The sequence below is a fragment of the Pyrus communis genome, chromosome 5 (genome assembly GCF_041283825.1).
Source record: "Pyrus communis isolate YQ-2024b chromosome 5, ASM4128382v1, whole genome shotgun sequence".
Taxonomy (NCBI): domain Eukaryota; kingdom Viridiplantae; phylum Streptophyta; class Magnoliopsida; order Rosales; family Rosaceae; genus Pyrus; species Pyrus communis.
This window is the reverse complement of record NC_142569.1, coordinates 19413470-19436520: the sequence shown is the minus strand read 5'-3', so window position 1 is coordinate 19436520 and position 23051 is coordinate 19413470. Positions and strand designations below refer to the sequence as shown.

General features: G+C 37.5%; 1 protein-coding gene across 10 annotated transcripts; it reads right to left on the bottom strand.

The window, feature by feature from the left end:
• Positions 1–491: 491 nt before the first annotated feature.
• LOC137726706 (homeobox protein HOX1A) lies at positions 492–8976 on the bottom strand. 10 transcript variants are annotated; one of them, XM_088694709.1, is made up of 11 exons: positions 8744–8938; positions 8495–8653; positions 5983–7706; positions 5614–5779; positions 5267–5390; positions 5052–5164; positions 4382–4960; positions 2909–3280; positions 1863–1952; positions 1484–1760; positions 549–1177 (listed from the first exon to the last, which is right to left on the bottom strand). In XM_088694709.1, the coding sequence occupies exons 3-11, from the start codon at positions 7404–7406 to the stop codon at positions 1146–1148; spliced, it is 3177 nt and encodes a 1058-aa protein (XP_088550835.1). In that variant the 5' UTR covers positions 7407–7706; positions 8495–8653; positions 8744–8938; the 3' UTR covers positions 549–1145. The 10 variants fall into 10 exon arrangements, with proteins under 10 accessions (XP_088550834.1, XP_088550836.1, XP_088550835.1 ...); XM_088694704.1 differs by having other exon boundaries at positions 549–1048; XM_088694708.1 differs by lacking the exon at positions 8495–8653 and having other exon boundaries at positions 492–1135; positions 5028–5164; positions 8744–8976.
• Positions 8977–23051: the final 14075 nt, after the last annotated feature.

Sequence of the window (23051 nt, the reverse complement as noted above, 5' to 3'; positions counted from 1 at the left end):
TTAAAAAAATTATGTAGAGAGGACAGAATAAAGGATTTGGTTATAGTCACCAAAATCTTTAAGACTAAAACCCTAAACCACAAGTAGGGGTGGGCACTTAGAACCGAAAACCAAAACTGAAACACGAACCAAATCGAATCGGATCGAACGGTTTGGTTTCGGTTTTGGCCTTTGAAAATCGTACCGAAACCAAACCGCACTGCTTATATTAATAAATATTTAATTAAATGTTCATATTAGATTTCATGTTTTAATTGGTTGTTTGTTAGAATCTATACACTTAGTATGGACTCAACCACACTAAAATATCATCATTCATCACTTTATTTCGTTCATTAACTTGAAGGACCTTTGTTATTTTATACCATCACAAACACACATATATGTACAAGGTGGACTAATCTTGTTATCAAGAGTCGAACAATGATCTAATGAAGTCCACTCATTTGAAGCATGATATCACATATTCTAGTATGAAAGTTTTACTCACGTTTAATGAATTCAAATTTATTCAACTTGTTTTATGATAAACATTGTAAGGGACACCCTTTTGTTGCACAAACATGTTTTAACATCACAACTGCATGCAACATGCTAATTGTTTACATAACAAATGTCTTTTTCCTATTGCTATTGAGAAATGCTTATTGATATGTTAAATTGCAAATTGTACATTTTTTTCTTAAAAACCAAACTGAAACCGTTCGAAACCGCACCGAACCAAACTGCAAAAAATTTCGGTTTCGGTTTCGGTTTCACTCAAAACCACACCAAACCAAACCGCGCCCACCCTAACCACAAGTATTAAGGCTCCAATCAAAGCATTGGGCATTGAAGACATCGCTTCCATCTCCAATCTCTACTGCCACAACCATTCAAGACACCACCGCCACCATTGAAACAATCGTCACTGCAATTCAGCCACCACCACCACCACAATTCAACAGTTTTGGGGGGTTTCCAATCCGATCGTAAGCTAACCCTCATTGCCATCTGGTCCGTTGGTTTAGATCCAACGACCAATATCTAAACGCGCCACACACATAACCTTTGCCGCATATTACACGGTTGTGTACAAACACTCAATTGTCTTTCAGGAGTCATACTGTGACAAGAGTGAATTTCTAGCACAGGACTAGACAGCATCAGAAAAATGGAAGATGGGTAAGAACAGGAGCTGTTTGATAGCAAGAACAACATTCAGTAATTAAAATTGACCAACTCGTTGTACAGAAGTATACTATAGAGCATCTGTGAGGGGTGCAATTTCTTCCGACTCACCTGAAACAGGAAACAACCCAAGCTCATCACCAAACACGAAACATTGGTGCACTTCTTGGATTAATCCTTCAGGATTTTGCCAGATTTTCTCGCCCCACAAGAGATCTCTCTTGCAAGGGGTAAATGGTTAAAATTATTCTCCTTGAGGAGCAAAATTTGAATCAAGCAATTGATTTCCTTTGTCTAGTCATAACTCCGGTACCTTTCCTATTAGTTTCTGGTGTCTTGTTTTCTGGATCAGGATCATCTGATTTACGCTTTCTCTTTCTATTGTTTGGAGTTATAGCCTTTCGTTTACGATCATCTGTCCTGGGTAATTCCTTGTCTTGAGCTCCACTCCGATCAGAATCTCCAATAAGTGTATCACCTTGTTCAAGTTGCTTTCCATTTGTTTGAGGCAAGGGAGTGCCATTTCCTGCAGCACTCTTATCCACACTCACTTTCCAACAGTGGCGAGCGTTTTCAAACCATTTGCTTACCTGCAATAATAGACCAGGATAAATAAATTATGATATCTGTAACGACATTTATAAAAATAAGGGAAACTGCAATACTGATGCCGAGATAAAAGGTGGTCTGACCTGCTTAGCCATTATTCCTAGTTCTCGGGCTAGACTTTCCTTCATAGATCGGTCTGGGTAGTGGTTTTCCTTGAACGATTTGGATAGTCGCTGAAATAACAGTTAACAATCATTTCAAATAACCTTTATGATTTTGGCAAAAAAAAAAAAAAGAAAACCATTATGATATTCTTTTTTATTCACTAAGAGAGAGCTTCTCACCTAGAATTTAGGTTTAAAGTTAAAAGTTCTGCTACATTTTAGTTTTTAACTCTCGACTTCGAAGTAGTAACGCAAATCTTTAGAGTTAGAACCTAAAATCTAAGCTCATAGGGATACTCTACACCTTAAGGCTTAAAGTAAGCGACACTGTCAAGAATGGTTCTTAAATTGGATACTATGCTCAAATTTTTTTGTCAGTTGACAGGTGTAAGCAAAATGAAGTCCAGAGATTTGACATTTGGATGCGAGTATATAATATATGTATTGTATATACATGTGAATGTACACACAAGAACAATGTACACAAATACAAAACTTTCAAATAGGGGCTAACTTCATGCTGTGCAAAGATTGACTGATATACCAATGTCATGAGTCAGTTGACCAATGTCGCCAACCCATCGGCATGTCATAATTTTGAGTACCATAAGTACCCATCTTGTATAGGCTGCGTTTCATCAAAATTTTCCATTTTTTTAACTCGTTCCCTCAATGGTCAATTTCTTTAAGGTGGAGAATTGCCATCTAGAGCTTGGATTTTTAGAATTATCATCAGGTTGATAACATTATAGTTTATTTGTTGATCCATCAACATGGAAGCATATCAACCGACGAGGTTAACGACAATTTTGGTTAACTATACAACAGGACTGCAAACACATAAGAGTTGCACAAATAATCGTGACAGCTTACTTACTCAGCTGAGTGGAAGTTGTAACAGGAAAAAAAAAACCTAGGCTGACAGAACAAAGATAAGATGGTATAATATATGAAAGGGGAATAAGAGAAGAACAAGTTTCAACTTCATATGCTAGAAAGAGTAGAAAAAACTCGGACCATAATACCTGAGTTGCAGCTTCCCCGAGTTTTCTATATGTTGATCGTGACGATCCACCTTTCTCACTAGTTGGAGCGGACTGAGTAGAGCCTTTTTGTGATTTGTTCGACAAATTACTTGTATCTTCAACCTTTGACTTTCGATGAGCTCTCTTAGGAGTATGTTTATTTCCGCGAGGAGTTCTTTTAGGAGTATTCTCATTCTCATCTAGATCATGTTTTATATTGTTGGTGATCATTACATTCTTAACGTTTGACGAGTCTCTATTTGGTGACATCGTAGGAGCTTGTGTAGTAACTTTCTTCCTTTTCCTCGGTCCAGCAGTATCATTCCACTCTTCATCATCACTTGAATCAGTACGAACATTTCCATATGTCTCCTATAGAAATCAGGGTAAACAGAGCAAACATAAGCAAACTAGTGACTGGGATAAACAGTTGATCTTCAAGCACAGTACAAACTATATGAGATAAGAAAGTGTAACTAACAAGGGAATGAAACACATAGACAGGAGTTATAAATTATAACTTATTCATACTGCATAATACATTTCAGTTACTTATTATTTAATTTTTCAAGGTAAAGGGCCATTGATTCTGAAGCACTGAGCACTACCAGTCATTATTACAAGAGTCAAAATTTTCAGACGCACGTGTAGTTTTGCAACACCTACTACACCACAACCAAATCTTGAAGTTAGAAAGGAAGAAAAGAAACCACGTGAGCGTGGTCAAGAATTTAGTTATCATGGATTTGCATTCCTTGTGCAGAAAGAAATTAATATTTAGTTCAAATAACTATAAGTTACAAGTTGAAGCAGAACTGTTTTCTTAAAAAAGAAAGAAAGATACTATGTTTGTGGAGATAAACAAGGATCAGAGGAGACGAATTGCAGTGCTTCCAAAAAGTACAACATGAGGAATTCCCAATACTCAGAGACGAGCTACAAACTAGTGTTTTTCAGGTCTCTCCAAGAAAGAATAGCCCAGTCCCAATGATCGTCAAATTCATTCAAGTCAAAGATTGTTTTTATCCTAAATCAGTTTACAACTAATAAGGCAGGTGTACAGGTAATGATGCATTTATCTACGGTACTGCTACAACAGCAGGACACTCACAAATGATAGAATGGACAGGTTTTAACCATCAAAGTTGTGAGGCCTAGAGTACCAATTATTACTACGTCTAAGGGAATTACTAAGATAGGTGACTACATGATGCATTTATCTATAGTACCACCACAACAGCAGGACACTCAAGAATGATAGGACACAGTTTTAACAATCAAAGTTGTGAGGCCTAAAGTATCAATTATTACGGTGTCTAAGGGAGAAAAGAATCATATTCTCTAATTCAAAACAACCAAGCATACTGGGAAATTTGTGGAGTTGAAATAAATACCATACTACGATATTATAGAAGGCAACAAGTGCAGGTGGTATGATCATAGAACCATGATACACTTAGAAAAGACACTCACATCATGCAGCTTTTTGTAGTTCAACCTTTCTATGTGCCTCTTCCCAGAAACAGGGGCTGCACCACCTTGGCCAGGACCTGACTCTAATAAAGATAATAACTCATCGTTTAAAGGTTGTTTCTTTTGCCCATGTCTAGAACGTTGTTTGCCGGAGCCTCTAAGAGGCCCACTTTCGTCCAATGACATTGACTTGGGACTTTCAACATCTTCGGCAGACATATTATTGTCGTCAAGAGAAGCTCCAAGATCCTCAGAGTCAGATGTAAAATCAGAACTTGAACTTTCCTTCTTAAGTTCGTTAGTGACTTCCGGAGCATCAGGATTATAGTCATCATCCTCTGAATCGTCAGAAGGAAGTCCTAAGTACTGCTTGTCATTATTTTTTGGAGTCTCTAGTCCATCAGATGCAGATGCATATTTAGATTCATCATCAGAACTTGATTCTTCTCCCTGAACTTCATCATCTGTTTCTGGACCATCAGGGTCATAATCATTATCATCAGAATCATCTGATGGAAGTCCATGGGTGTGCTCCTGATTATGTCCTGATGCTGCAGCAGCCACTTCAGGAAATACCTTCTGCAGATGAAATAGGAGTGCGATAAGAGATCAGAGTGTTTAAGCAAAAAAAAAAACACACACACACACACACAACAGCTTTTGACCTGACCTCCCAGCTGTCGGCAACAGAAAGATCTGTTCCTTGAGAGTCATTAAGCAAATCAAAGCAATCAACTTTGCAGTCACATCCAGGGCATAGCCAACCCTCGTCGTCGGGTGGAACTGCAAGCCAAATGAATAATTGAGCAACTAAGCAATAATAAGTTTAAAAAAAAAAAAAAAAAAAAAAAAAAAAATTACACAAGGGAGTGCTTTGGACATTACTGTCTTCACTTAATAGTGCTGGTTCTAAACAGAACTGGTGGAACCCACGGTCACAAGCACCATCACAGAGTATAATATCATTCTGAAGAGAAACGTCCTTGGATCCACATTTTGCACAGAATATCTGCCCAATGATATAAGTTTTAATACACTGTTACATTTTATGTGCGAAACAGAAAAGAATCAGAAATCAGAACCCATACGTAAAAAGCACAAATAGAAAAACATAACAGTATTGTAATGTGACTCATGCCAGAGGAAAATTAAATCAGACGACAAATCATGTCAAAGGAGAGATATAATTTTCTTAACAAGTGGAACAACTTAAAATTAAAGAATTCTCCTACATCCTCACTGTCAATCTGTCCTTCGGAATCAAATAAAGATTCTGGAAACATTCCTTCAGAACATAGCGAATCGAGACGTTGAAATAGATCTCTTATCTTCAACTTGCGTCGAAGTATTTCAGAAGTCGCTCTTTGAAGCTCCTTCTCTGGCTTCAGTTTTTCTAGGCTGCAAAATTACAAAAGCAATCAGAACTCAGAAGCCAAAGCCCAAGATACCACTCAACATAAAAAGTAGAAAATTAAACATGACCAAATTGCTGACAAAAAAACCATATACCAGAAGACCTCAAGTATTAAAAAATCAAGATCTTTCTGAAACAAAAATATCTAAATCCTCTAGCATATTATAAATAAAGACAACTTATGCACCTGGATCCTTTCCAACCTTCACCGGAGTAAGCATCAATCAGAGATTTCTCATAGCTTATCCGGTTCAGCAAATATCTCAGATGTTTCCTGACTCTTGAAAATTCATCATCTATGACTTTATTCCGTTGTCTCTTCTTTCTCTTCTTCCTTCTTTTGCCTTCAACCTTACTTGGATTTGCAACACTATTACTTGATTCAAGAGTTGAAACATCATTACTTAATTTAGGATTTTTAGTCTTCTCCCCTGTCTTTGAGCGCAGAACTCTGTCACTGCCAACGGAAGATTTTGACACATATTTCTTCTTTCTTGATTTTGGATTTTGCTTATCCTTCGGTGCATTCTTAGATGGCTTTTCCGTCTTTTCAAGACTAGAATTTTGGGTCACATCTGCTGGAAGTGGTTCCATTTCTTTATCAATAGGAGGACTCTTGCTTGCATCTTCAAGGGGTAGTTCCAAATGTCCAGTAGGAGAATCCTGGGTCATAGCTTCAATACAAGGCCTTGATTGTTCAAAAACAATAGAGCTGGGTGCTACTTCAGTAGTTGTAACTTCATTATTATGAACAGGTACAGAGTCAAGCTGATCTTTTTGTGTTTCTGGTTCACCGTGTACACTTCCACACCCAAATTCATTGATCTCCTGTAATGTAGTCTGGTTACAGCATGAAACTTTGTCAGTCTGACAAGTCTTTGACAGATCTTCAGGAGGCAGTCCTGCTTGTTTGTTAAGAGAAGTCCTGTTCACATTTTCACTAGATGACTGCAAGTGTTCATTGCTACCACAGATGGGTACTTGAATAATTGCTTGTAACTGATCATTTTGTACATGATCTGAGGCAGAAGGATGCTTTTCTTCAGCTAGTTCACTAGATGAAGTTCCAAAACCACAATCATTTTTCTGTTCCAATGGCAATTGTCCAGAGCATGAACTTTTTTGGGTTGGACTATTCACTCCCAGATCTTCACAAGGCATTTCCATTTGATCAATGAGAGAATTCTCGCTCACGTTTCCAGAAAATGATTGCAGTTTGTCCTTCATAGTACAGGGAAACACTGCAGCTGTGGTTTGTAACGATTCATCTTGTTTATATCCAGAAATGGATTGATATCCCTGTTTTGCAAAAACATTTTCAGCTCCACTTTGACTACTCTTGCTCACGTCTTCAGAAGGCAGTCCCAATTGTTCAAGATGAGAATTCTCAGTCACATTTTCAGATAATGACTGTGATTGTTCACCAGCATTGCAGATTTCCCGTAGCTCATTCTGGACAATGGCGCACCCAATGTTTTGTTTGGTTGGTTCACTACATTGTCTTTCAGAACCAATTTCATGCATCTGTCCTGACGTACCTTCTTCTTGGCATTTTGTTGCATGACTGCTATCACATTCTGGAGGAATATCCAGTTGTGCAGTATCGGCCATATTACGTTGATAATAATATGCACAGATAAATATCAGTAACTCTGTCTGTTTGATACTCTGTGAAGAAATTGGTTGTATTTTTCCGAGGACTCAATCCCAAGAGAAAGGGTAGTAATGCTATTCAAATAACTAATCAGGATAATAACTGACCAACAACTCTTTCCACTCTGCTATCTGATCATATTTAACAAATATAAAATCTTTAACATACAATATGCCTCACCCCAAAATGACAGTGCAAATACGATTTCCAACCATACAAACACTCTCGATGCTGTTGCATTGAATGACACCAGACACCTGCAAGCAGGAGTAAAATGAATATAAGATTGACAGGAAATAAGTAGTGATGAAAGAGTTTTGCTGAACATAAAACTAGCCGCGCAATGCAACACCGTCCACACAGATCATGAGAACGAGAATTCCACTGAAAATCTTGTATTTGTAGTAAAGATTACACAACCTATTCTATGGTAGCCTTTGATCCATTGTCCTAAATTTTCTAGTGTGAACTTACTCAGCACCACAAATCTTGCCAAGAGTGTACATATGAAATGCATCTTGCCTATATCTAAATTTAACAGTTAGGATACAGGTTCGTATTGCCACTAAGTACTATACTACTATGGTTTGGTGGTATTCCTCTTCACTTGTAAGTGAAAGGTCTTAGGTTCGAATCTTGTGAATGGACCAAATTAGGTTGCCCATTGTGTGGCTTAGCCAAAATCCCCCTCTCCTCCCCTTAGCGTAAAGTATATCATTGTACTAAAAAATAGATACAGGGTCGTATTTAAAGACAACATTGTTAGAGACAACTACTAATTAGAGAATAAAAATAAATAAATAAATGTTAACGTTAAAAAAAATCACGGAAAAAAATGGTCTTAATGCTGAAATTAATAACACAAAACTCAGCAGTAATGCCTAAACGCTTGCAATTAATTACATCAATTCGTAAATACTTATGTCCAGCTACTATATTTTTTAAGGTTGAACTAGCATCCTCAAACAAACCCATTTTTTAACAAACAAAAACTAAAAGAGACAAGCAAAACAAGAAGCATTCTTTCTAGCTCTTAACTCTTAACCTCTGTTTGGTTGCCGAGAAACGCCGTACAAAGAAAAGAAAACTACTTCAACTTATCCGCAGCTGAGCTCACTTCTTCGCCACCGAAACTCAGTGAGTTCAGGCAACTTCTCCAACAATGATCAAAATTGGAGAAGAAGAAGAACAACAACAACAAGGCCTAAAGCATGATGCTCTTTTCTCAGAAACCTAATTTTTCAGAAAGAAAAAAAAAATTCAAGTAAAAATGTAAGTTAAGCTAAAAAGTTACCCGGTGAAATTAGTAGTGGACACCGCTGGAGAGAGAGAGAGAGAGAGAGAGAGAGAGAGAGAGAGAGAGAGGGAGGGAAGAGGTTGGGATGGGAAGGGAAGGGAAACGGATCTGTGTTGTGTGGTTGTGTGCGGTCCCGATAGTTGTTGACACCGCCAAAGGGAAAAGAATCCGTTCACACTAAACACAGTCCCCTATAAATCTGGGCCGCCGTTACGTTCTCGCTCTCTCTCTCTCTCTCTCTCTCTCTGCTATTTTGTGCTTGCGGTGCGTGTTTTCGTGTACTGAGTGGGCTGGGCCTTGAGGAATAAAGAGACGGTTTTGTTTTTCGTTTGGACGTGGCGACTGACATGAACGTGATTGCTTTATTAGGCCCAGGCCCAAGTATTTGTATGGGTTTCTACCGCATCCTACTCTACAAGCCCCTTTTTGTGCAAGGAGCAAGATAAAGATGAAACACAATGGAAGCGGGAAATGACTTAACGTTGTTTCTAAGGTGCGGACGCATCTTTGCGGATCTTGCGTGTGGACGGGACGTGGATCGGATGAAAATTGAACAGTTAAAAACGAATCCAACATAATGAGTTTAGGGTGAAACCGAGTCATAAATAACCCGTCAATTAATTCAAATGGTACCTGACATGAATTCAAAATTTCTTGGGATTTAAACTATTCCCCTCCCAACATCAACACTTACTGTCTTTATTAAGTCTTGTCTTTGTCCAAAAACACCTCTCCCGTGTTTGCTTATACATCATTGCTGTCGAAAACATCCTTCCCATTCGAAAACTTGCTTTCCATTCCAAACCCAGTTATAGTTGGTCTATGCTTGTGTTGTCCAGCCTTACAGAAATTCTAGACAATAATGAAGAAAATCAGGGAACTTTGGTTGAAGGCTGTGCAGTTGGTTTCACAAAAAGGACGTGTTTATCGCTTCATTCGAGTTGGGTTCAGAGTGCTTCTGCGATAACTGATGTCATATTTAATTCTACCAGTGAATTTCAAATTTAGTGAGTTTTGAAAATGGAACCCTAGAATTTAATTTTGTTATTTCTGTTAAGTAGTATAAATTAAGTTAGGTGTAAGGTTAACTATGCATGTTCGTTGATGTAATTAGCTGGAATTTGTGGATATATGTGAAATTTTTTAGAAATTTGGGTGGGTTGTGAAGTTATGAAGCTATGTTGACCAGTTGTGTAGAGGCTGAGTCGTTATCTGTTGTTTTGGTAAAGTTGTAGTTTTGAGTAGAGATTGATTTTTGTATCTGAATTATTGTTAATTTCATGGTGGTAGAGATTGATTTTTGTATCTAAATTATTGTTAATTTTATGACAGGACTTGAAATTGCTTAAGTAATTATGCTCTGTTTACAGTAAATGTTGTAGCTATGAAGCTTTGGTGACAGGTTGTTGTTAGGTTATGTGTTGTTTATTGTTGATGTGTGCGTATTGTTATGTGTACAAGATATGGCAACCTAGGGTGTTAAACTAGCAACCAGAGAAAAAGAAGCATATAGGGGAAGGGTTAACAACCTATCTCAAGCCCCTTATGTGTCAGGATTGATTAGGGATAAGTCTTGGTGCCATTAGGGCATTCTATTTGGCCACCGTTAGGGTGAGGATGAATTGGTCCATGAGTTGTCACTTCGTAGAGTGGCAAATCAAGGGGTTAAAGACCTAGAGAGGCTGATGTATTTAATAGGCTGTGAATTGAGCTGGTTCCCCAAAAATTAGGGTTGGTAGGTGAAAGTAGGAAGGGGAGGAAATAAAAAGGGAAAAGTAAAGCCAAGGCTGTCCCTAAGAAAGTCACCAAAAAAATATCCGTGACTTGTGGGAAGCTTGAAAAGGCGTTTAAAGAGTGTAAAAACATGGACACTGCCTTCAAGCTAGGTTTAGTATACTTTGCCGAGGCTAGGTTAATAGTTGCAAAGAACAATGTTGTTGTGAATCTATACTACCTCGACCTCATGGAAGATATGGCTAGGTTCAATAGCTTTGCATGGGGTTCCATCTCCTCAGAACAACTTCATGATAGCTTCTCGTTTGTTGCCTCAAGGAGAGATAGAGGTGGAGTTAAGGGGGATGGTAAGGGAAATGAAGAGGAAGAAGAAGAAAAAGTTAAGGGAACAACGAGTGCGCAACTGTCTGGATGGGGTTGCAAAGGATGTTCGCAATCTTTTTAGGTAATATGTGTTGATTTTATTGGTAATATTGTCTTTATTAATGTGATTGAGTATTCATTTATTGAGGAATGCGTGCAGGTGTGGACATGCGAAATAATTTCCTAACTTGAGAAGCCCCTACATTACTGTAAGATGGTAGATCCGGTAGCTACACCGAGAATTTTGTGGTGGAAGACAACGAAGAAGTAGCCAATCCACGAGCAACTACAATTGTATATAACTTAAGAGCTGACAGGTATAACTGTATTGCAAAACTTTTGAAGTTTATGAATGAAAGTGAATGTATATGAATATTGTATGTATGAGGAATGTATTTATTATATGTGGCTTTAAATGGCATGATGTGGGGATTAGAGAAATTGTTTTGACTAAAGCAGAGAGGAACAAAGAATATTATATGTGGGGGGATGATGCGAATGTTGTGATTCTTGAGAACCTGACTCTGGACAAAAAAAATGTTGTTAGTGAGTTAAAAATATAGTTGAAGGAGTTGAAGGTGTCATTTGCGTGGTTGACCCATAAGAAGGAGATATCAAACATAATTTGTTGAAGCACAGTGGAAAAGTTGTTGAAGGTGGTGAAGGAAGTAAGGAGGGTAGTGAAGGAAAAACATATGGAGGAGAATACCGAGGAAGAAGAAGAAGGAAAAAAAGATGTGGGAGAACAAGTTGAAGAGGAAGAAGAAGATGAAGAAGAGGGAGAATAAGAAGATAAAGAGGGAAAAGAAAAGGAATGAGATAAAAAGGAGGAAGAAGAAGATGAGGGCAGTCAAATTCGTGGTAATGTACAAACTATTGTGGAAGAAGAAGAAGAAGAAGATAAAGATGAAAAAAATGGTTTGGCATGAGAGGAAGAAAAACTAGTGGGTGAAGAGGGGAATCATGAGGAGCAATTAAGGGATGAAGGCAAAAGAAGGAAGGGGAAGGTGAAGGATCAAAAAGGAACAGGGTAATATGAGCTATAAAGGAAGAAGGTAATGAGTTTGTCTGGACTGTTGATTAGGCCAATTCCTTAAATGTATGCACGAAGATGGTTTGGTTGGAGAACAGGCACCATAGGAGTATAAAGATGTCAATAGTTCAGATGATGACAATGAGGTGGTGATATACATACATAAGGGCCAACATGTGGGAACCAAGAGGAAGGTCTTGTGCACAAGGGCAACATCAAAGTCTGTGTGAACCAAAATGGGGCAGAAAAAGAAGATGAAAGTGGTTCGCCATACCATTTGATCTTTTGAAGTCACAAAGTGCCAAAAAATTCATGTCGGTCAGCCCAAGAAAGATGTTGCGTAGAGAAGTGTTAAATAATTTGTCGAAGCACAATGGAAGAGTTGTCGAAGGTGGTGGAGGAAGTAAGGAGGGTAGTGAAGGAAAAACATGTGGAGGAGAATATCGAGGAAGAAGAAGGAAAAAAAGATGTGGGAGAACAAGTTGAAGAGTAAGGAGAAGAAGAAGAGGGAGGAGAAGAAGAAGATAAAGAGAAAAAAAAGAAGATTAGGGTAGTCAAATTCGTGGTAATGTACAAACTATTGTGGAAGAAGAAGAAGATAAAGATGAAAAAAATGGTTTGGCATGAGAGGAAGAAAAACTAGTGGGTTAAAAGGGGAATCATGAGGAGGAATTAAGGGATGAAGGCAAAAGAAGGAAGGGGAAGGTGAGGGATCAAGAAGGAACAAGGTAATATGAGCTATAAAGGAAGAAGGTAATGAGTTTGTATGGACTGTTGATTAAGCCAGTTCTTTAAATGTATGCACGAAGATGGTTTGGTTGGAGAACAAGCACCATAGGAGTATAAAGATGTCAAGAGTTTAGATGATGACAATGAGGTGGTGATATACATACTTGAGGGCCAGCATGTGGGAACCAAGAGGAAGGTCTTGTGCATAGGGGCAACGTCAAAGTCTGTGTGAACCAAAATGGGGCAGAAAAAGAAGATGAAAGTGGTTCACCATACCATTTGATCTTTTGAAGTCACAAAGTGCCAAAAAATTCATGTCGGTCAGCCCAAGAAAGATGTTATGCAGAGAAGTGTTAAATAATTTGTTGAAGCACAATGGAAGAGTTGTCGAAGGTGGTGGAGGAAGTAAGGAGGGTAGTGAAGGAAAAACATGTGGAGGAGAATACCGAGGAAGAAGAAGAAGGAAAAAAAGATGTGGGAGAAAAAGAAGATGAAGAGGGAAAAGATAAAGACGCAAAAGAAAAGGAATGAGATAAAGAGGAGGAAAAAGAAGAAGATGAGGGTAGTCAAATTCATGGTAATGTACAAACTATTGTGGAAGAAGAAGAAGATAAAGATGAAAAAAAATGGTTTGGCATGAGAGGAAGAAAAACCAGTGGATGAAGAGAGGAATCATGAGGAGGAATTAAGGGATAAAGGCAAAAGAAAGAAGAGGAAGGTGAGGGATCAAGAGGGAATGAGGTAATATAAGCTATAGAGGAAGAAGGTAATGAGTTTGTATGGACGGTTGATTAGGCCAGTTCTTTAAATGTATGCATGAAGATGGTTTGGTTAGAGAACAGACACCATAGGAGTATGAAGATGTCAAGAGGTCAAATGATGACAATGAGATGGTGATATACATACCCGAGGGCTAACATGTGGGAACCAAGATGAAGGTCCTGTGCACAAGGGCAACGTCAAAGTCTGTGAGAACCAAAATAGGGCAGAATTAGAAGATGAAAGTGGTTCGCCATACCATTTGATCTTTGAAGTCATAAGGAGCCAAAAAATTCATGTCGGTCAGCCCAAGAAAAATGTTGTGTAGAGAAGTGTTAATTAAATCCATGGATGCAAAATGTGTGGTTGAGGTGATGCAATATTTCCATCACTTGAATAAGTTGAAGGAGAAAGACAAGAAGGTTGGACAGTGATGGGGATAATTTTTTGTTTACATTGTTAGTCCGATTGCCCAGTTGGAATTCATGAAGGTTAGACACATTGATTTTTGAAGTTGACTTCTAAACCAGTAAGATTGGTTACCAAACGTAGGTGACTAAACCCTATGTGTTACGTAGTGATATAAATGTGTTGTGATTGTGTTGGTGTGATAGGTGTATTAAATTTTGTATATTGCAACACATTCACTTGCAGTCTTATCTCCTGCGAAAGCATGAGCATGAGGCTCAAAGGATTCAGAAATGGTGACCACCAACATAACGGATTGGTTAAGTGTGTTTTTGGTTTGAAAAGTTTGGCAATTGTGATGTTAAGTGTGTTTTCGGTTTGATGAAGTGTTGTACATGTTTTTTTTTTTTTTTTTTATATTTATTTTACACTTTGTGGATAGTTCTTCTAACAATGAAGCTACGATGAAAGGAATGCTGAATTGAGAGGAAAGGGGTTATGTCCAAATAGTTTGAGCCGGTTCTGTACAAAACAGTGAAAGGGAAGGGGGTGAAGTTAGGTGCATCATAGGTGGAGGATGTGGATAAAGTGTACATGTCTCTCAACCTTGATCATCATTGGGTGGCAATAGAGTTGAATCTTAAAGATGGAAGAATATCTGTGTATGACTCAATGAAGACGACCATCCACACGCGGCAAACGACTACAAAATTGGCTCCCATCACTCACGTCTTGCCAAATGTCCTTCTTAGCCTATCAAGAAAGGTGAAGAAGGGACCTTGGCCGATCAATGTAAGTCCAAGGTCCCCATAACAAGAGAAATGGGTCAGTTAAAATTTCATTGATTTGTTATTGAGTTAAATTATTTAATTGTTTCTAAAACTTGTTGAATTGTTGTATTGCATAGGAGGACTGTAGTATTTTCACCTTCAAAGTGATTGAGTTGTTGTCCGCCAGCCTTCCTTTGGATGTAATTACACCATCCAAAATCCCTGCATTCTGACTCACGATAGCACTTGACATGTTGAACAGGGTTTACAATGTGTAGAGTGAGTTAAAATTAAGAATTTTATTCTAGTGTTAGTGTAGGGAGATAACATGATGAACAATGTTAGTCTAGAAATAAAATTTTTGATTGTTGATATGTTGTGATGGAGATCTTTTCCATTAGTTCACGAGTTTGTAATTTTATGGGATGAATTTAATGTATTGGACAATTGCGTGATGACTTGTTATTGCTTTTGGATGACTTAAGTGGCATTCCTCGCAATTTTATATGTTGAATGAATATTTGTGAGAATTTATGAAACCAACTATTATACTAAATAAATGTTTGTGATAGTTTATCCAACCAACCCTTATTTCTTAATATTCTTCTAGATTGGTACTTGTATAATGAATGTATGTGGCAAGTTATGAAACAAACCATATTGTTGATTGGTCGTTTATGAAACATACCCTAATGTTTATGATATTACATTTTTAGTTATCTCTATGATTAATGTGTAAATGACATTTATTTCTCTAATAACCCAACCAATGAGGATTATGATAGTCTCCTTCAAAGATACTTCCTGTGACCAAATAAAGGCATATAGTAGTGAAAGAAGCAAATATATTAATTAAGGCTAATGAGTTCGAGCATCAATTGTTAAATTCCAAGCATTGAAACAAAATTTTACAAATGATGAATGAAGATTAAAGAACCTATGAATTGCAAATTATAGCTACTAGTTAAAACATGAAACATAAATTAAAATGTGTTAAACATGAAATTAAACCATAAAGTACGATAACATACTTTAAACATGAAATTAAACCATAGAGACGCTTGGGATCACTTTCTCTACGTCATGATCATGGTCATATGGCAATGTGGATTTTTAGAATGATCGAAACGGTTGTGAATATTGTTTTCTCTAAATTGGCTATAAATTTGTGAAAAAAATGAAATAATTTGTTCATAAATAGGAAGAATGTGAAAAAAATAATAGAAACCCTTGTATGGAGATAGAAGTCCAAACATTGTAGCAGAATATGTAACGGCCAATACTAACCATTAGATTGTTGTTTACGTTTATGACTTGATTGGTCATCGTCGTTACGGTTTTGTAGGTAATTATTTTCCCAAAGTTTCATCTTTTGGTTGAATGCAAGAGATGAATGGTTTAGATCGTTGACATCTTGTTCGAAATTTTAGGGGTTAGCCAAATATTGGTTGATGTTTTATACATTTTAGAAATTTAGTGAACATCAAGCAATATTTTAGCAAACTACAACTTTCCTAATGAGATGTCAATGATCTAAACTGTTCATCTTTTTTTATTCCAGTAAAAGATGATACTTTAAAAATAACCCAAAAAATCTTTGCGGCGATGCCCTATCAAAGTCTATGCGTAAACAACAATCCAACAGTTAGCATTGGCCGTTACAGATTCTACATTATGGGTATAGAGTTTGGACTTCCGTCCATCATGAAAGTTGTAGGATGCGTTTCTATTATTTTATTTCACATTTTCCCCATTTATGAAAAAAATTATTTCATTTTTTTACAAATTTATGGCCAATCTAGTGAAAACACTATTCACGACCATTTTGATTGTTCCAAAATTCACATCGCCATATGACCATTACCATGACGTAGAGAGTGTGAGCCCAAGTGTCTCCATAATATTTTTAAATTTTTAGCATTTTCATTTTATTATTATTATTATTTATTCATTAAAATTCAATATTCCTAACATATTTCCACGTGGCATAATTTGAGCACGCCACGTGGATAATTGAGGCGGCAGTTGCGGGGAATGAAAATTTTGAGGAACCTTTTCCCTACAAATCTTTTGGTCTTCACAGAAGGTAGCAAAAAGAAGATTTTAGTCCCAAGTTTTCACCTAAATCCCCTCTAATTGGTGTTAACATAGTTCATTAACTCATATCTCTCTTTACTTGCTAGCTCTCCTTACATCTTTAGTTCCCTCTCTTTAATTCCCAACTTTCCTTACATCTGTGATGAATCAGTAACTCCATTCAATCATGGCAACATCACCCAAATCACCTCCTCCAACCCTATTAAGTATACCAACACCAAAAACTCCTTGCGGAATCTTCTTTGATACACCGACAACCATAACTCATCATCTGATCATTGTTAATAACTCACCTCCCAAAACCAGTCTAGTCCTATTTAATACTCCCACTCCCTCATATGTTTGTCCTACATCCTATTCCAAATCTCAAAAGCCAATCACCGTGAATAAACCCCCTGGCATAGAACCAAAGTGTGGCAACAAGCGGCCACACTCAGGCCGCAGTGGTGGTAGGCGTCATCATAACCGTTGAAAAGACGTTCAGTTGGTTGGGGAAATCGAACATATTTGTCGTGAGTTGAAAACTGTTGAAAAGGCAAACCAAAAAGTATAAAAACATAGGCAAGGGGGATTCTTGCCTCCCTTCACCACATGAAATACTTGAACAAGAATAAAGAAATCCAAGAGCCGTACCTACCTAAGGAGGAAGTGGAATTGAGAAAGAAAGTTTATGTGCACGAAGAGGTTAATTCTTTTTAAGTTTTATGCCTAACTTGTTTTGCCTAATGATTAACCCATTCATGATGTAAATGTACACGAGGTTTTTGTATTTTGTAATGATTCACCGAATTAAGTTTTTGCATGTGGGATTTGTACATGTTTTTTGGTTCTGAACTATTTCTACAATGTTTGTAAGAGTGGATGTGGTAGTGGGACAAGTACATGATTTTTGGACCACAAATGTTTGTACAATGTCTTTAACATTGGGTGCAGGGGGATGGCAACATGTTTTCTTGTTCTCAAATGTTCAAACTATGTGTTTAACATTGCTTGTAGGAGTGGTGATATGTTTCCGTCTACTTGTCAGATTTTCTATCAATGGTTACTAGGAAAATTTATTTTGTGCTTCTGAAAGGACCTAACTCACAAGACTGCAGCAGAGCAAAAACAAATATTCATAATTGTTGATAAGCCTGCACAAAATCAAAACTAAATGTCACCCCATTAAATATGACTACACGTATGGACGGAGGGAGGTAAGGCCCAATAGGGGCACATGCCCCCTTTCATCCCATTCTTTTTGCATTACAAATTATTCAATTAATCATTCCTATATATATATATATATATATATATATATATATTTTTTTTTTTTTTTTTTTTGCTTTGCAGATTATTCAATTAATCATCTTAAAATAGTGAAAGTCTTCCTTTAGTTTTTAAATGCCCCTCATTCCTGTATATTTTTCTCACGCACTAATGTCTAAAGTTTGTTGAGTTGCATGCATTTGGTTAATTAGTACAAATGAGCATTAAATTGTCAATACAACAATTAAAGACAACATTAGACAGTAAAGTAATAAAATTAGGCATTTTGTAATTAATTTTTTCAGCATTTGTAAAAGAACTAGCTTTATTTGTCCAAAAAAAGAGCTTAAATTTTTTAAGGTGCCCCCTCTTAGCTAAATTTTTGGCTTCATCCCTAACTACATGAACAAAATAATTCTTAGCAACAACAGCACATCTTTAATGTAGTTATAGAAAAAGGTTAAGGATTCTAACAGAATTTGGACTCAACTAGTTGTAAGTTGTATACGAATTGAATATACCTATAATAGACCGTTATATATCAATCCTGTCCATCCAGATTTTTATTGGTGTAGATAATTTAATGACATCTAAATCCTACAAATACAAGCCAAGGAAAATAAAGGTCCTAAGACTTACTTCGCCCACAATCATGGCAACCACATATGTCATGTATGATTCAGGGAGTGATACTAATTTCAATGATCTGACCGATCAAATTGCACAAGTGAAAGTCAAATTCAGAAATTACTCATGGTTAGTTACTGTGTGGCATCAAAAGTGTGATGAACGTGAGTCTACCTTGGTTGTGTTACAAAAAAAGCTGTATGAGGCATTGCACAAATCAGCCAATTACAAATGCCAAATACATAGCCTAAAATGTAAGTTTGATGAACTAGTTCTAAAGGAGGAGGAAGATGTACGTCATATGTCAATCACTTTATGGGCGACAAAGCTGCTCTGAAAGAAGTGTGACTTTGCTTTCTTTGATGGGTTTGAGAAATTTCATTCGTATCTCCATCGTAATTGCAAAGGGATACATATGATTGAGACTGCATTTTCCCTCACACTTGGAGGACATCGTAGGAGATGGTGGTGATCATAAGGAGCACGAGTACGTAAAAGCATCTCACAAGCCACCCAAGGATCCTTGAGGTCAAATATGTCTTCTTATATATTCATGACTTGTTGTTATGTACATTTTGCGCACTTTTTTAAGTATATCGTAATGTCAAGCTTTTGTAAGTAACTCAAGTGTTTTTGTCATAAATGTTCATAAGCTGTCACAAGTATTCTATACATTCATCATATGTCACAGTTTGTGTAGCACATTTTCCAACACTGGTGTGACACTGAAACTTTCTAAAACAACCATGCCCACAAAAAAATATTAGTTCATCCCCCATCCAATTACACTGCAACGTCTACTTGCTACAAAACTTCACAACTACAACACAATGTATCACAACCCAACACAAGTTTTATACCTATATATCTAAATTTCAAATTCACGATTTCAACCAAGTCTAGTCCAAACCACCCGCCATTACGGATTAAAATCCCTAATTTATAAAAACCCATTGGAATTGAGCCATTCACCAACTCATAAGCTCCCTCTCTACCTCTCTATCGCCCTGACTACAACTCTCACTATCCTTCTCTCCGACAAAAACACATATAGCGAACCAAAAAAAAAAAAAAAAAGGTATAAGATTTACTGGTCTTAATCAATCGACCTGAAATTGAACCTTCCTAACTTCACCAGCTCTTTCTTTCTACCTTTCTTTCTCGCCAAAGATAACCCTAATCTCCCCCTTTCTCGCTGACAAAAGCATCCTCACTGAACGAAAAAAATTTAAGGTGTAAGATTATCTCCCCAATTGGAATCAATTGTAGTCGCAACGCAGCCTTAGCCCAACTAGAATTCGCTCCTCACCCCAGCTTCATGTCTCTGCCTCTCTTTCTTTCCCTCTTCAACAGGCGAGCATATCCCTCAGCTCCAGCCTTCAACTTTCTCTTCGACAAGTACATACCTACCAAATAAAAAAAATTAAACTTTTAATTACACTGGGTCACAACAACCTGGTTCTACCGTGAGCTCAACAAATCACCATCATCTGATTGCAGTCCCCATGCAAAGTGTGTTTTTAACGTCTACACCTTAGAAACGCTCGAGTTCGATTCTTGCCAAAGACGAATTTGAACCACATTATTGATAGCCCATTGTAACATCCCACATTGCCCAGGAGAGTGGATCCTCTAAGCCTTATATGTATATTCCCATTTTTACCTAGCACAAGGCCTTTTGGAAGCTCACTGGCTTCGAATTCCATCGGAACTTCGAAGTTAAACAAGTTCGCCTGAGAGCAATCCCAGGATGGGTGACCCATTGGGAAGTTCTCATGTGAGTTCCCATAAACAAAGCCGTGAGGCCATGGTCGGGGCCTAAAACGGACAATATCGTGCTACGGTGAAGTCGAGCCCGGGATATGGTGGGGGCCTGGGTTGGAATGTGACAATTTGGTATCAGAGCCAATCCCTGGCTAGAAGTGTGTTAACGAGGACGTCGGGCCCCTAAGGGGGGGGGTGGATTATAACATCCCACATCGCCCAGGGGAGTGGATCCTATAAGCCTTATATGTATATTCTCATCTCTAAGCTTTATGGGTGACCCACTGGGAAGTTCTCGTGTGAGTTCCCATAAACAAAACCATGAGGGCATCGTTGGGACCCAAAGCGGACAATATTGTGCTACGGTGAAGTCGAGCCTGGGATGTGGTGGGGGCCCGGGCCGGAATGTGACAATTTGGTATCAAAGCCAATCCCTGGCCGGAAGTGTGTCGACGAGGACATCGGGCCCCTAAGAGGGGTGGATTGTAACATCCCACATCGCCCAAGGGAGTGGATCCTCTAAGCCTTATATGTATATTCCCATCTCTACCTAGAACGAGATCTTTTGGGAGCTCACTGGCTTCGGGTTCCATTGGAACTCTGAAGTTAAGTGAGTTTCCGTGAGAGCAATCCCAGGATGGGTGACCCACTGGGAAGTTCTCGTGTGAGTTTCCAGAAACAAAACCGTGAGGACGTGGTCGAGGCCCAAAGTAGACAATATTGTGCTATTGTGGAGTCGAGCTCAGGATGTGGTGGGGGCTTAGGCTGGAATGTGACACCATTGTGAGGCTAAATCCACCACCTCCCCTTAATGTAGATAATATTGTTTGTTCAAAAAAAAGAAGAAAAAAAAAATCAAGTCGATCTCAAATGTCTGTCGAGCTATCTCTTTTGTCTTTATTGTTTTATTTGCATATATATTACTTGGAAGGTGTCGAGATGAGCCCCGGTTTCGTCTCGAGAGGGTCTTAATCAATGGCACTTAGCCAAACAAATGGTTTGAATTTAATTAAATTGTCGAGTCAGTGAAGCCGTTCCACTCATAAGAAATGTCCATATTTTGAGAATTTTGAAAATAAGAGTAAAAATCTTTTTGAGCCTAAAAAAATGTGACTTGTTTCAAACTTCCTGACCTCTCTCAAAGCCACTCATAAATCCTACCATAAATTTAATTGCCTAATTTTTATCATAATTACAAATATTTCATTAGAAAAACTTTAAATGTACATCAAGATGTTTATAGACATCAAATATACTAAGTAATAAATTCAACTGGAATAACTGCGTACCCACATCACAACATTTAAGCAAGACTCAAAGTCAAGCCCGTATAGTCCACAATAACCAAAATTCTAATGCAGCGCATAACCATAAACCTTGATTGGCATCGCACATCAAAGCGCTGACATAGAACTCATCGCATGTCTCCGTAAAAGAACATGTGGAACAATAGACGAACTCGGATTTGATCTCAACGATCCAACTACGAATAAAAGTGAACCTAAGTTTTACTTGCCTATTTTTACTTGTAATCAGAACTTGTATTCTATCTTCTTTTCTACTTTTGAGTTTGATCTTGTGCAATCGTATTCATGTCCATCCTTTTGTTTATTTAGTATAATATTTAGGATTCAACCAACCAAAATGACATATATGTTTTGATTAACTAAAAGAAACACATATATATAGAAAAAAAAAGAATATTGAGTAAACAAATTTGATGCCAATGGATGAGGAATATATAGTATATAATTCTAATAAAAAAAATCCTAGGAAGATCGCATTGTACTTCTCTTGTATTGATGGACCATACCAGTATTAGAGAGGTAATACAATTTTAATATACAGATATGTAACTTCCTAACACTCTTCCACTTATGACATATGCATGATGAACTTCATTACGACATGTTGTAAAACTTCGGAACAACGATAAATTGTTCGATCATACAAAGGGTACTGCTATTTACCACCAATTTTTATGTTTCATATGCTTATCTCAATTTTTTATCGTCGGATCAAATGAATTGAAGAAGATCAATGAAAAAATTAACAAGGATGTGTAAGAGGTAAAAATGAGTGTGAATATCACTATCCTTGTATAAATCATGTAAAAGTAATTTTTTATTTTTGTTTTTAATTTTGAAAGAGAGAGAAGACACGAGCGGTCTAACAACGTATATGCTACGGGTGCGTTTGTTTGCCATCATTAACTTTCACTTAACTACTTATAAGTGTAGTCCCGTGTTGGTTTCACGCATGACTAAATTTAATGAAATTAAACAGGACTCCCTCGACTAAAACCCTCGCTAGAAGGTCTTAGTGGGATTTCTGAAAAGCACCAGATTGCTAAGACAGTCTGCTTCGCTTCGCCTCGTGCAAGTTCTCGGCTCTGCGCTTCTTCGATTCCATAAAGGACGAGAGCGACGGTGGGAGACGCATGGCCGAGCTTTGGTTCAACTGCGCTCTCGCCTATGCTCCTTCACGTGCGTCTTATTTCCTAATTCTTCTTTCTTTCTTGCTTTTCTCTGCTCCTTTATATCTGACATTTCTTCAATTCTAGTTGTGCTTTTATAGTTTTAAACTTGTATGTTTATTGCGTCTTCTTTGTCAGGGTTTCTCTCTGATCCGTTTTTCTTGAATTAGAATTGATTGGGATATTGGGGCTTTATTCTTTTGTTCTCTGAATGGGTAGATTTCTGTAAAGTGAGTGGATTTTAAGAGTTAAATATATATATATATATATATATATATATATATTTTTTTTTTTTTT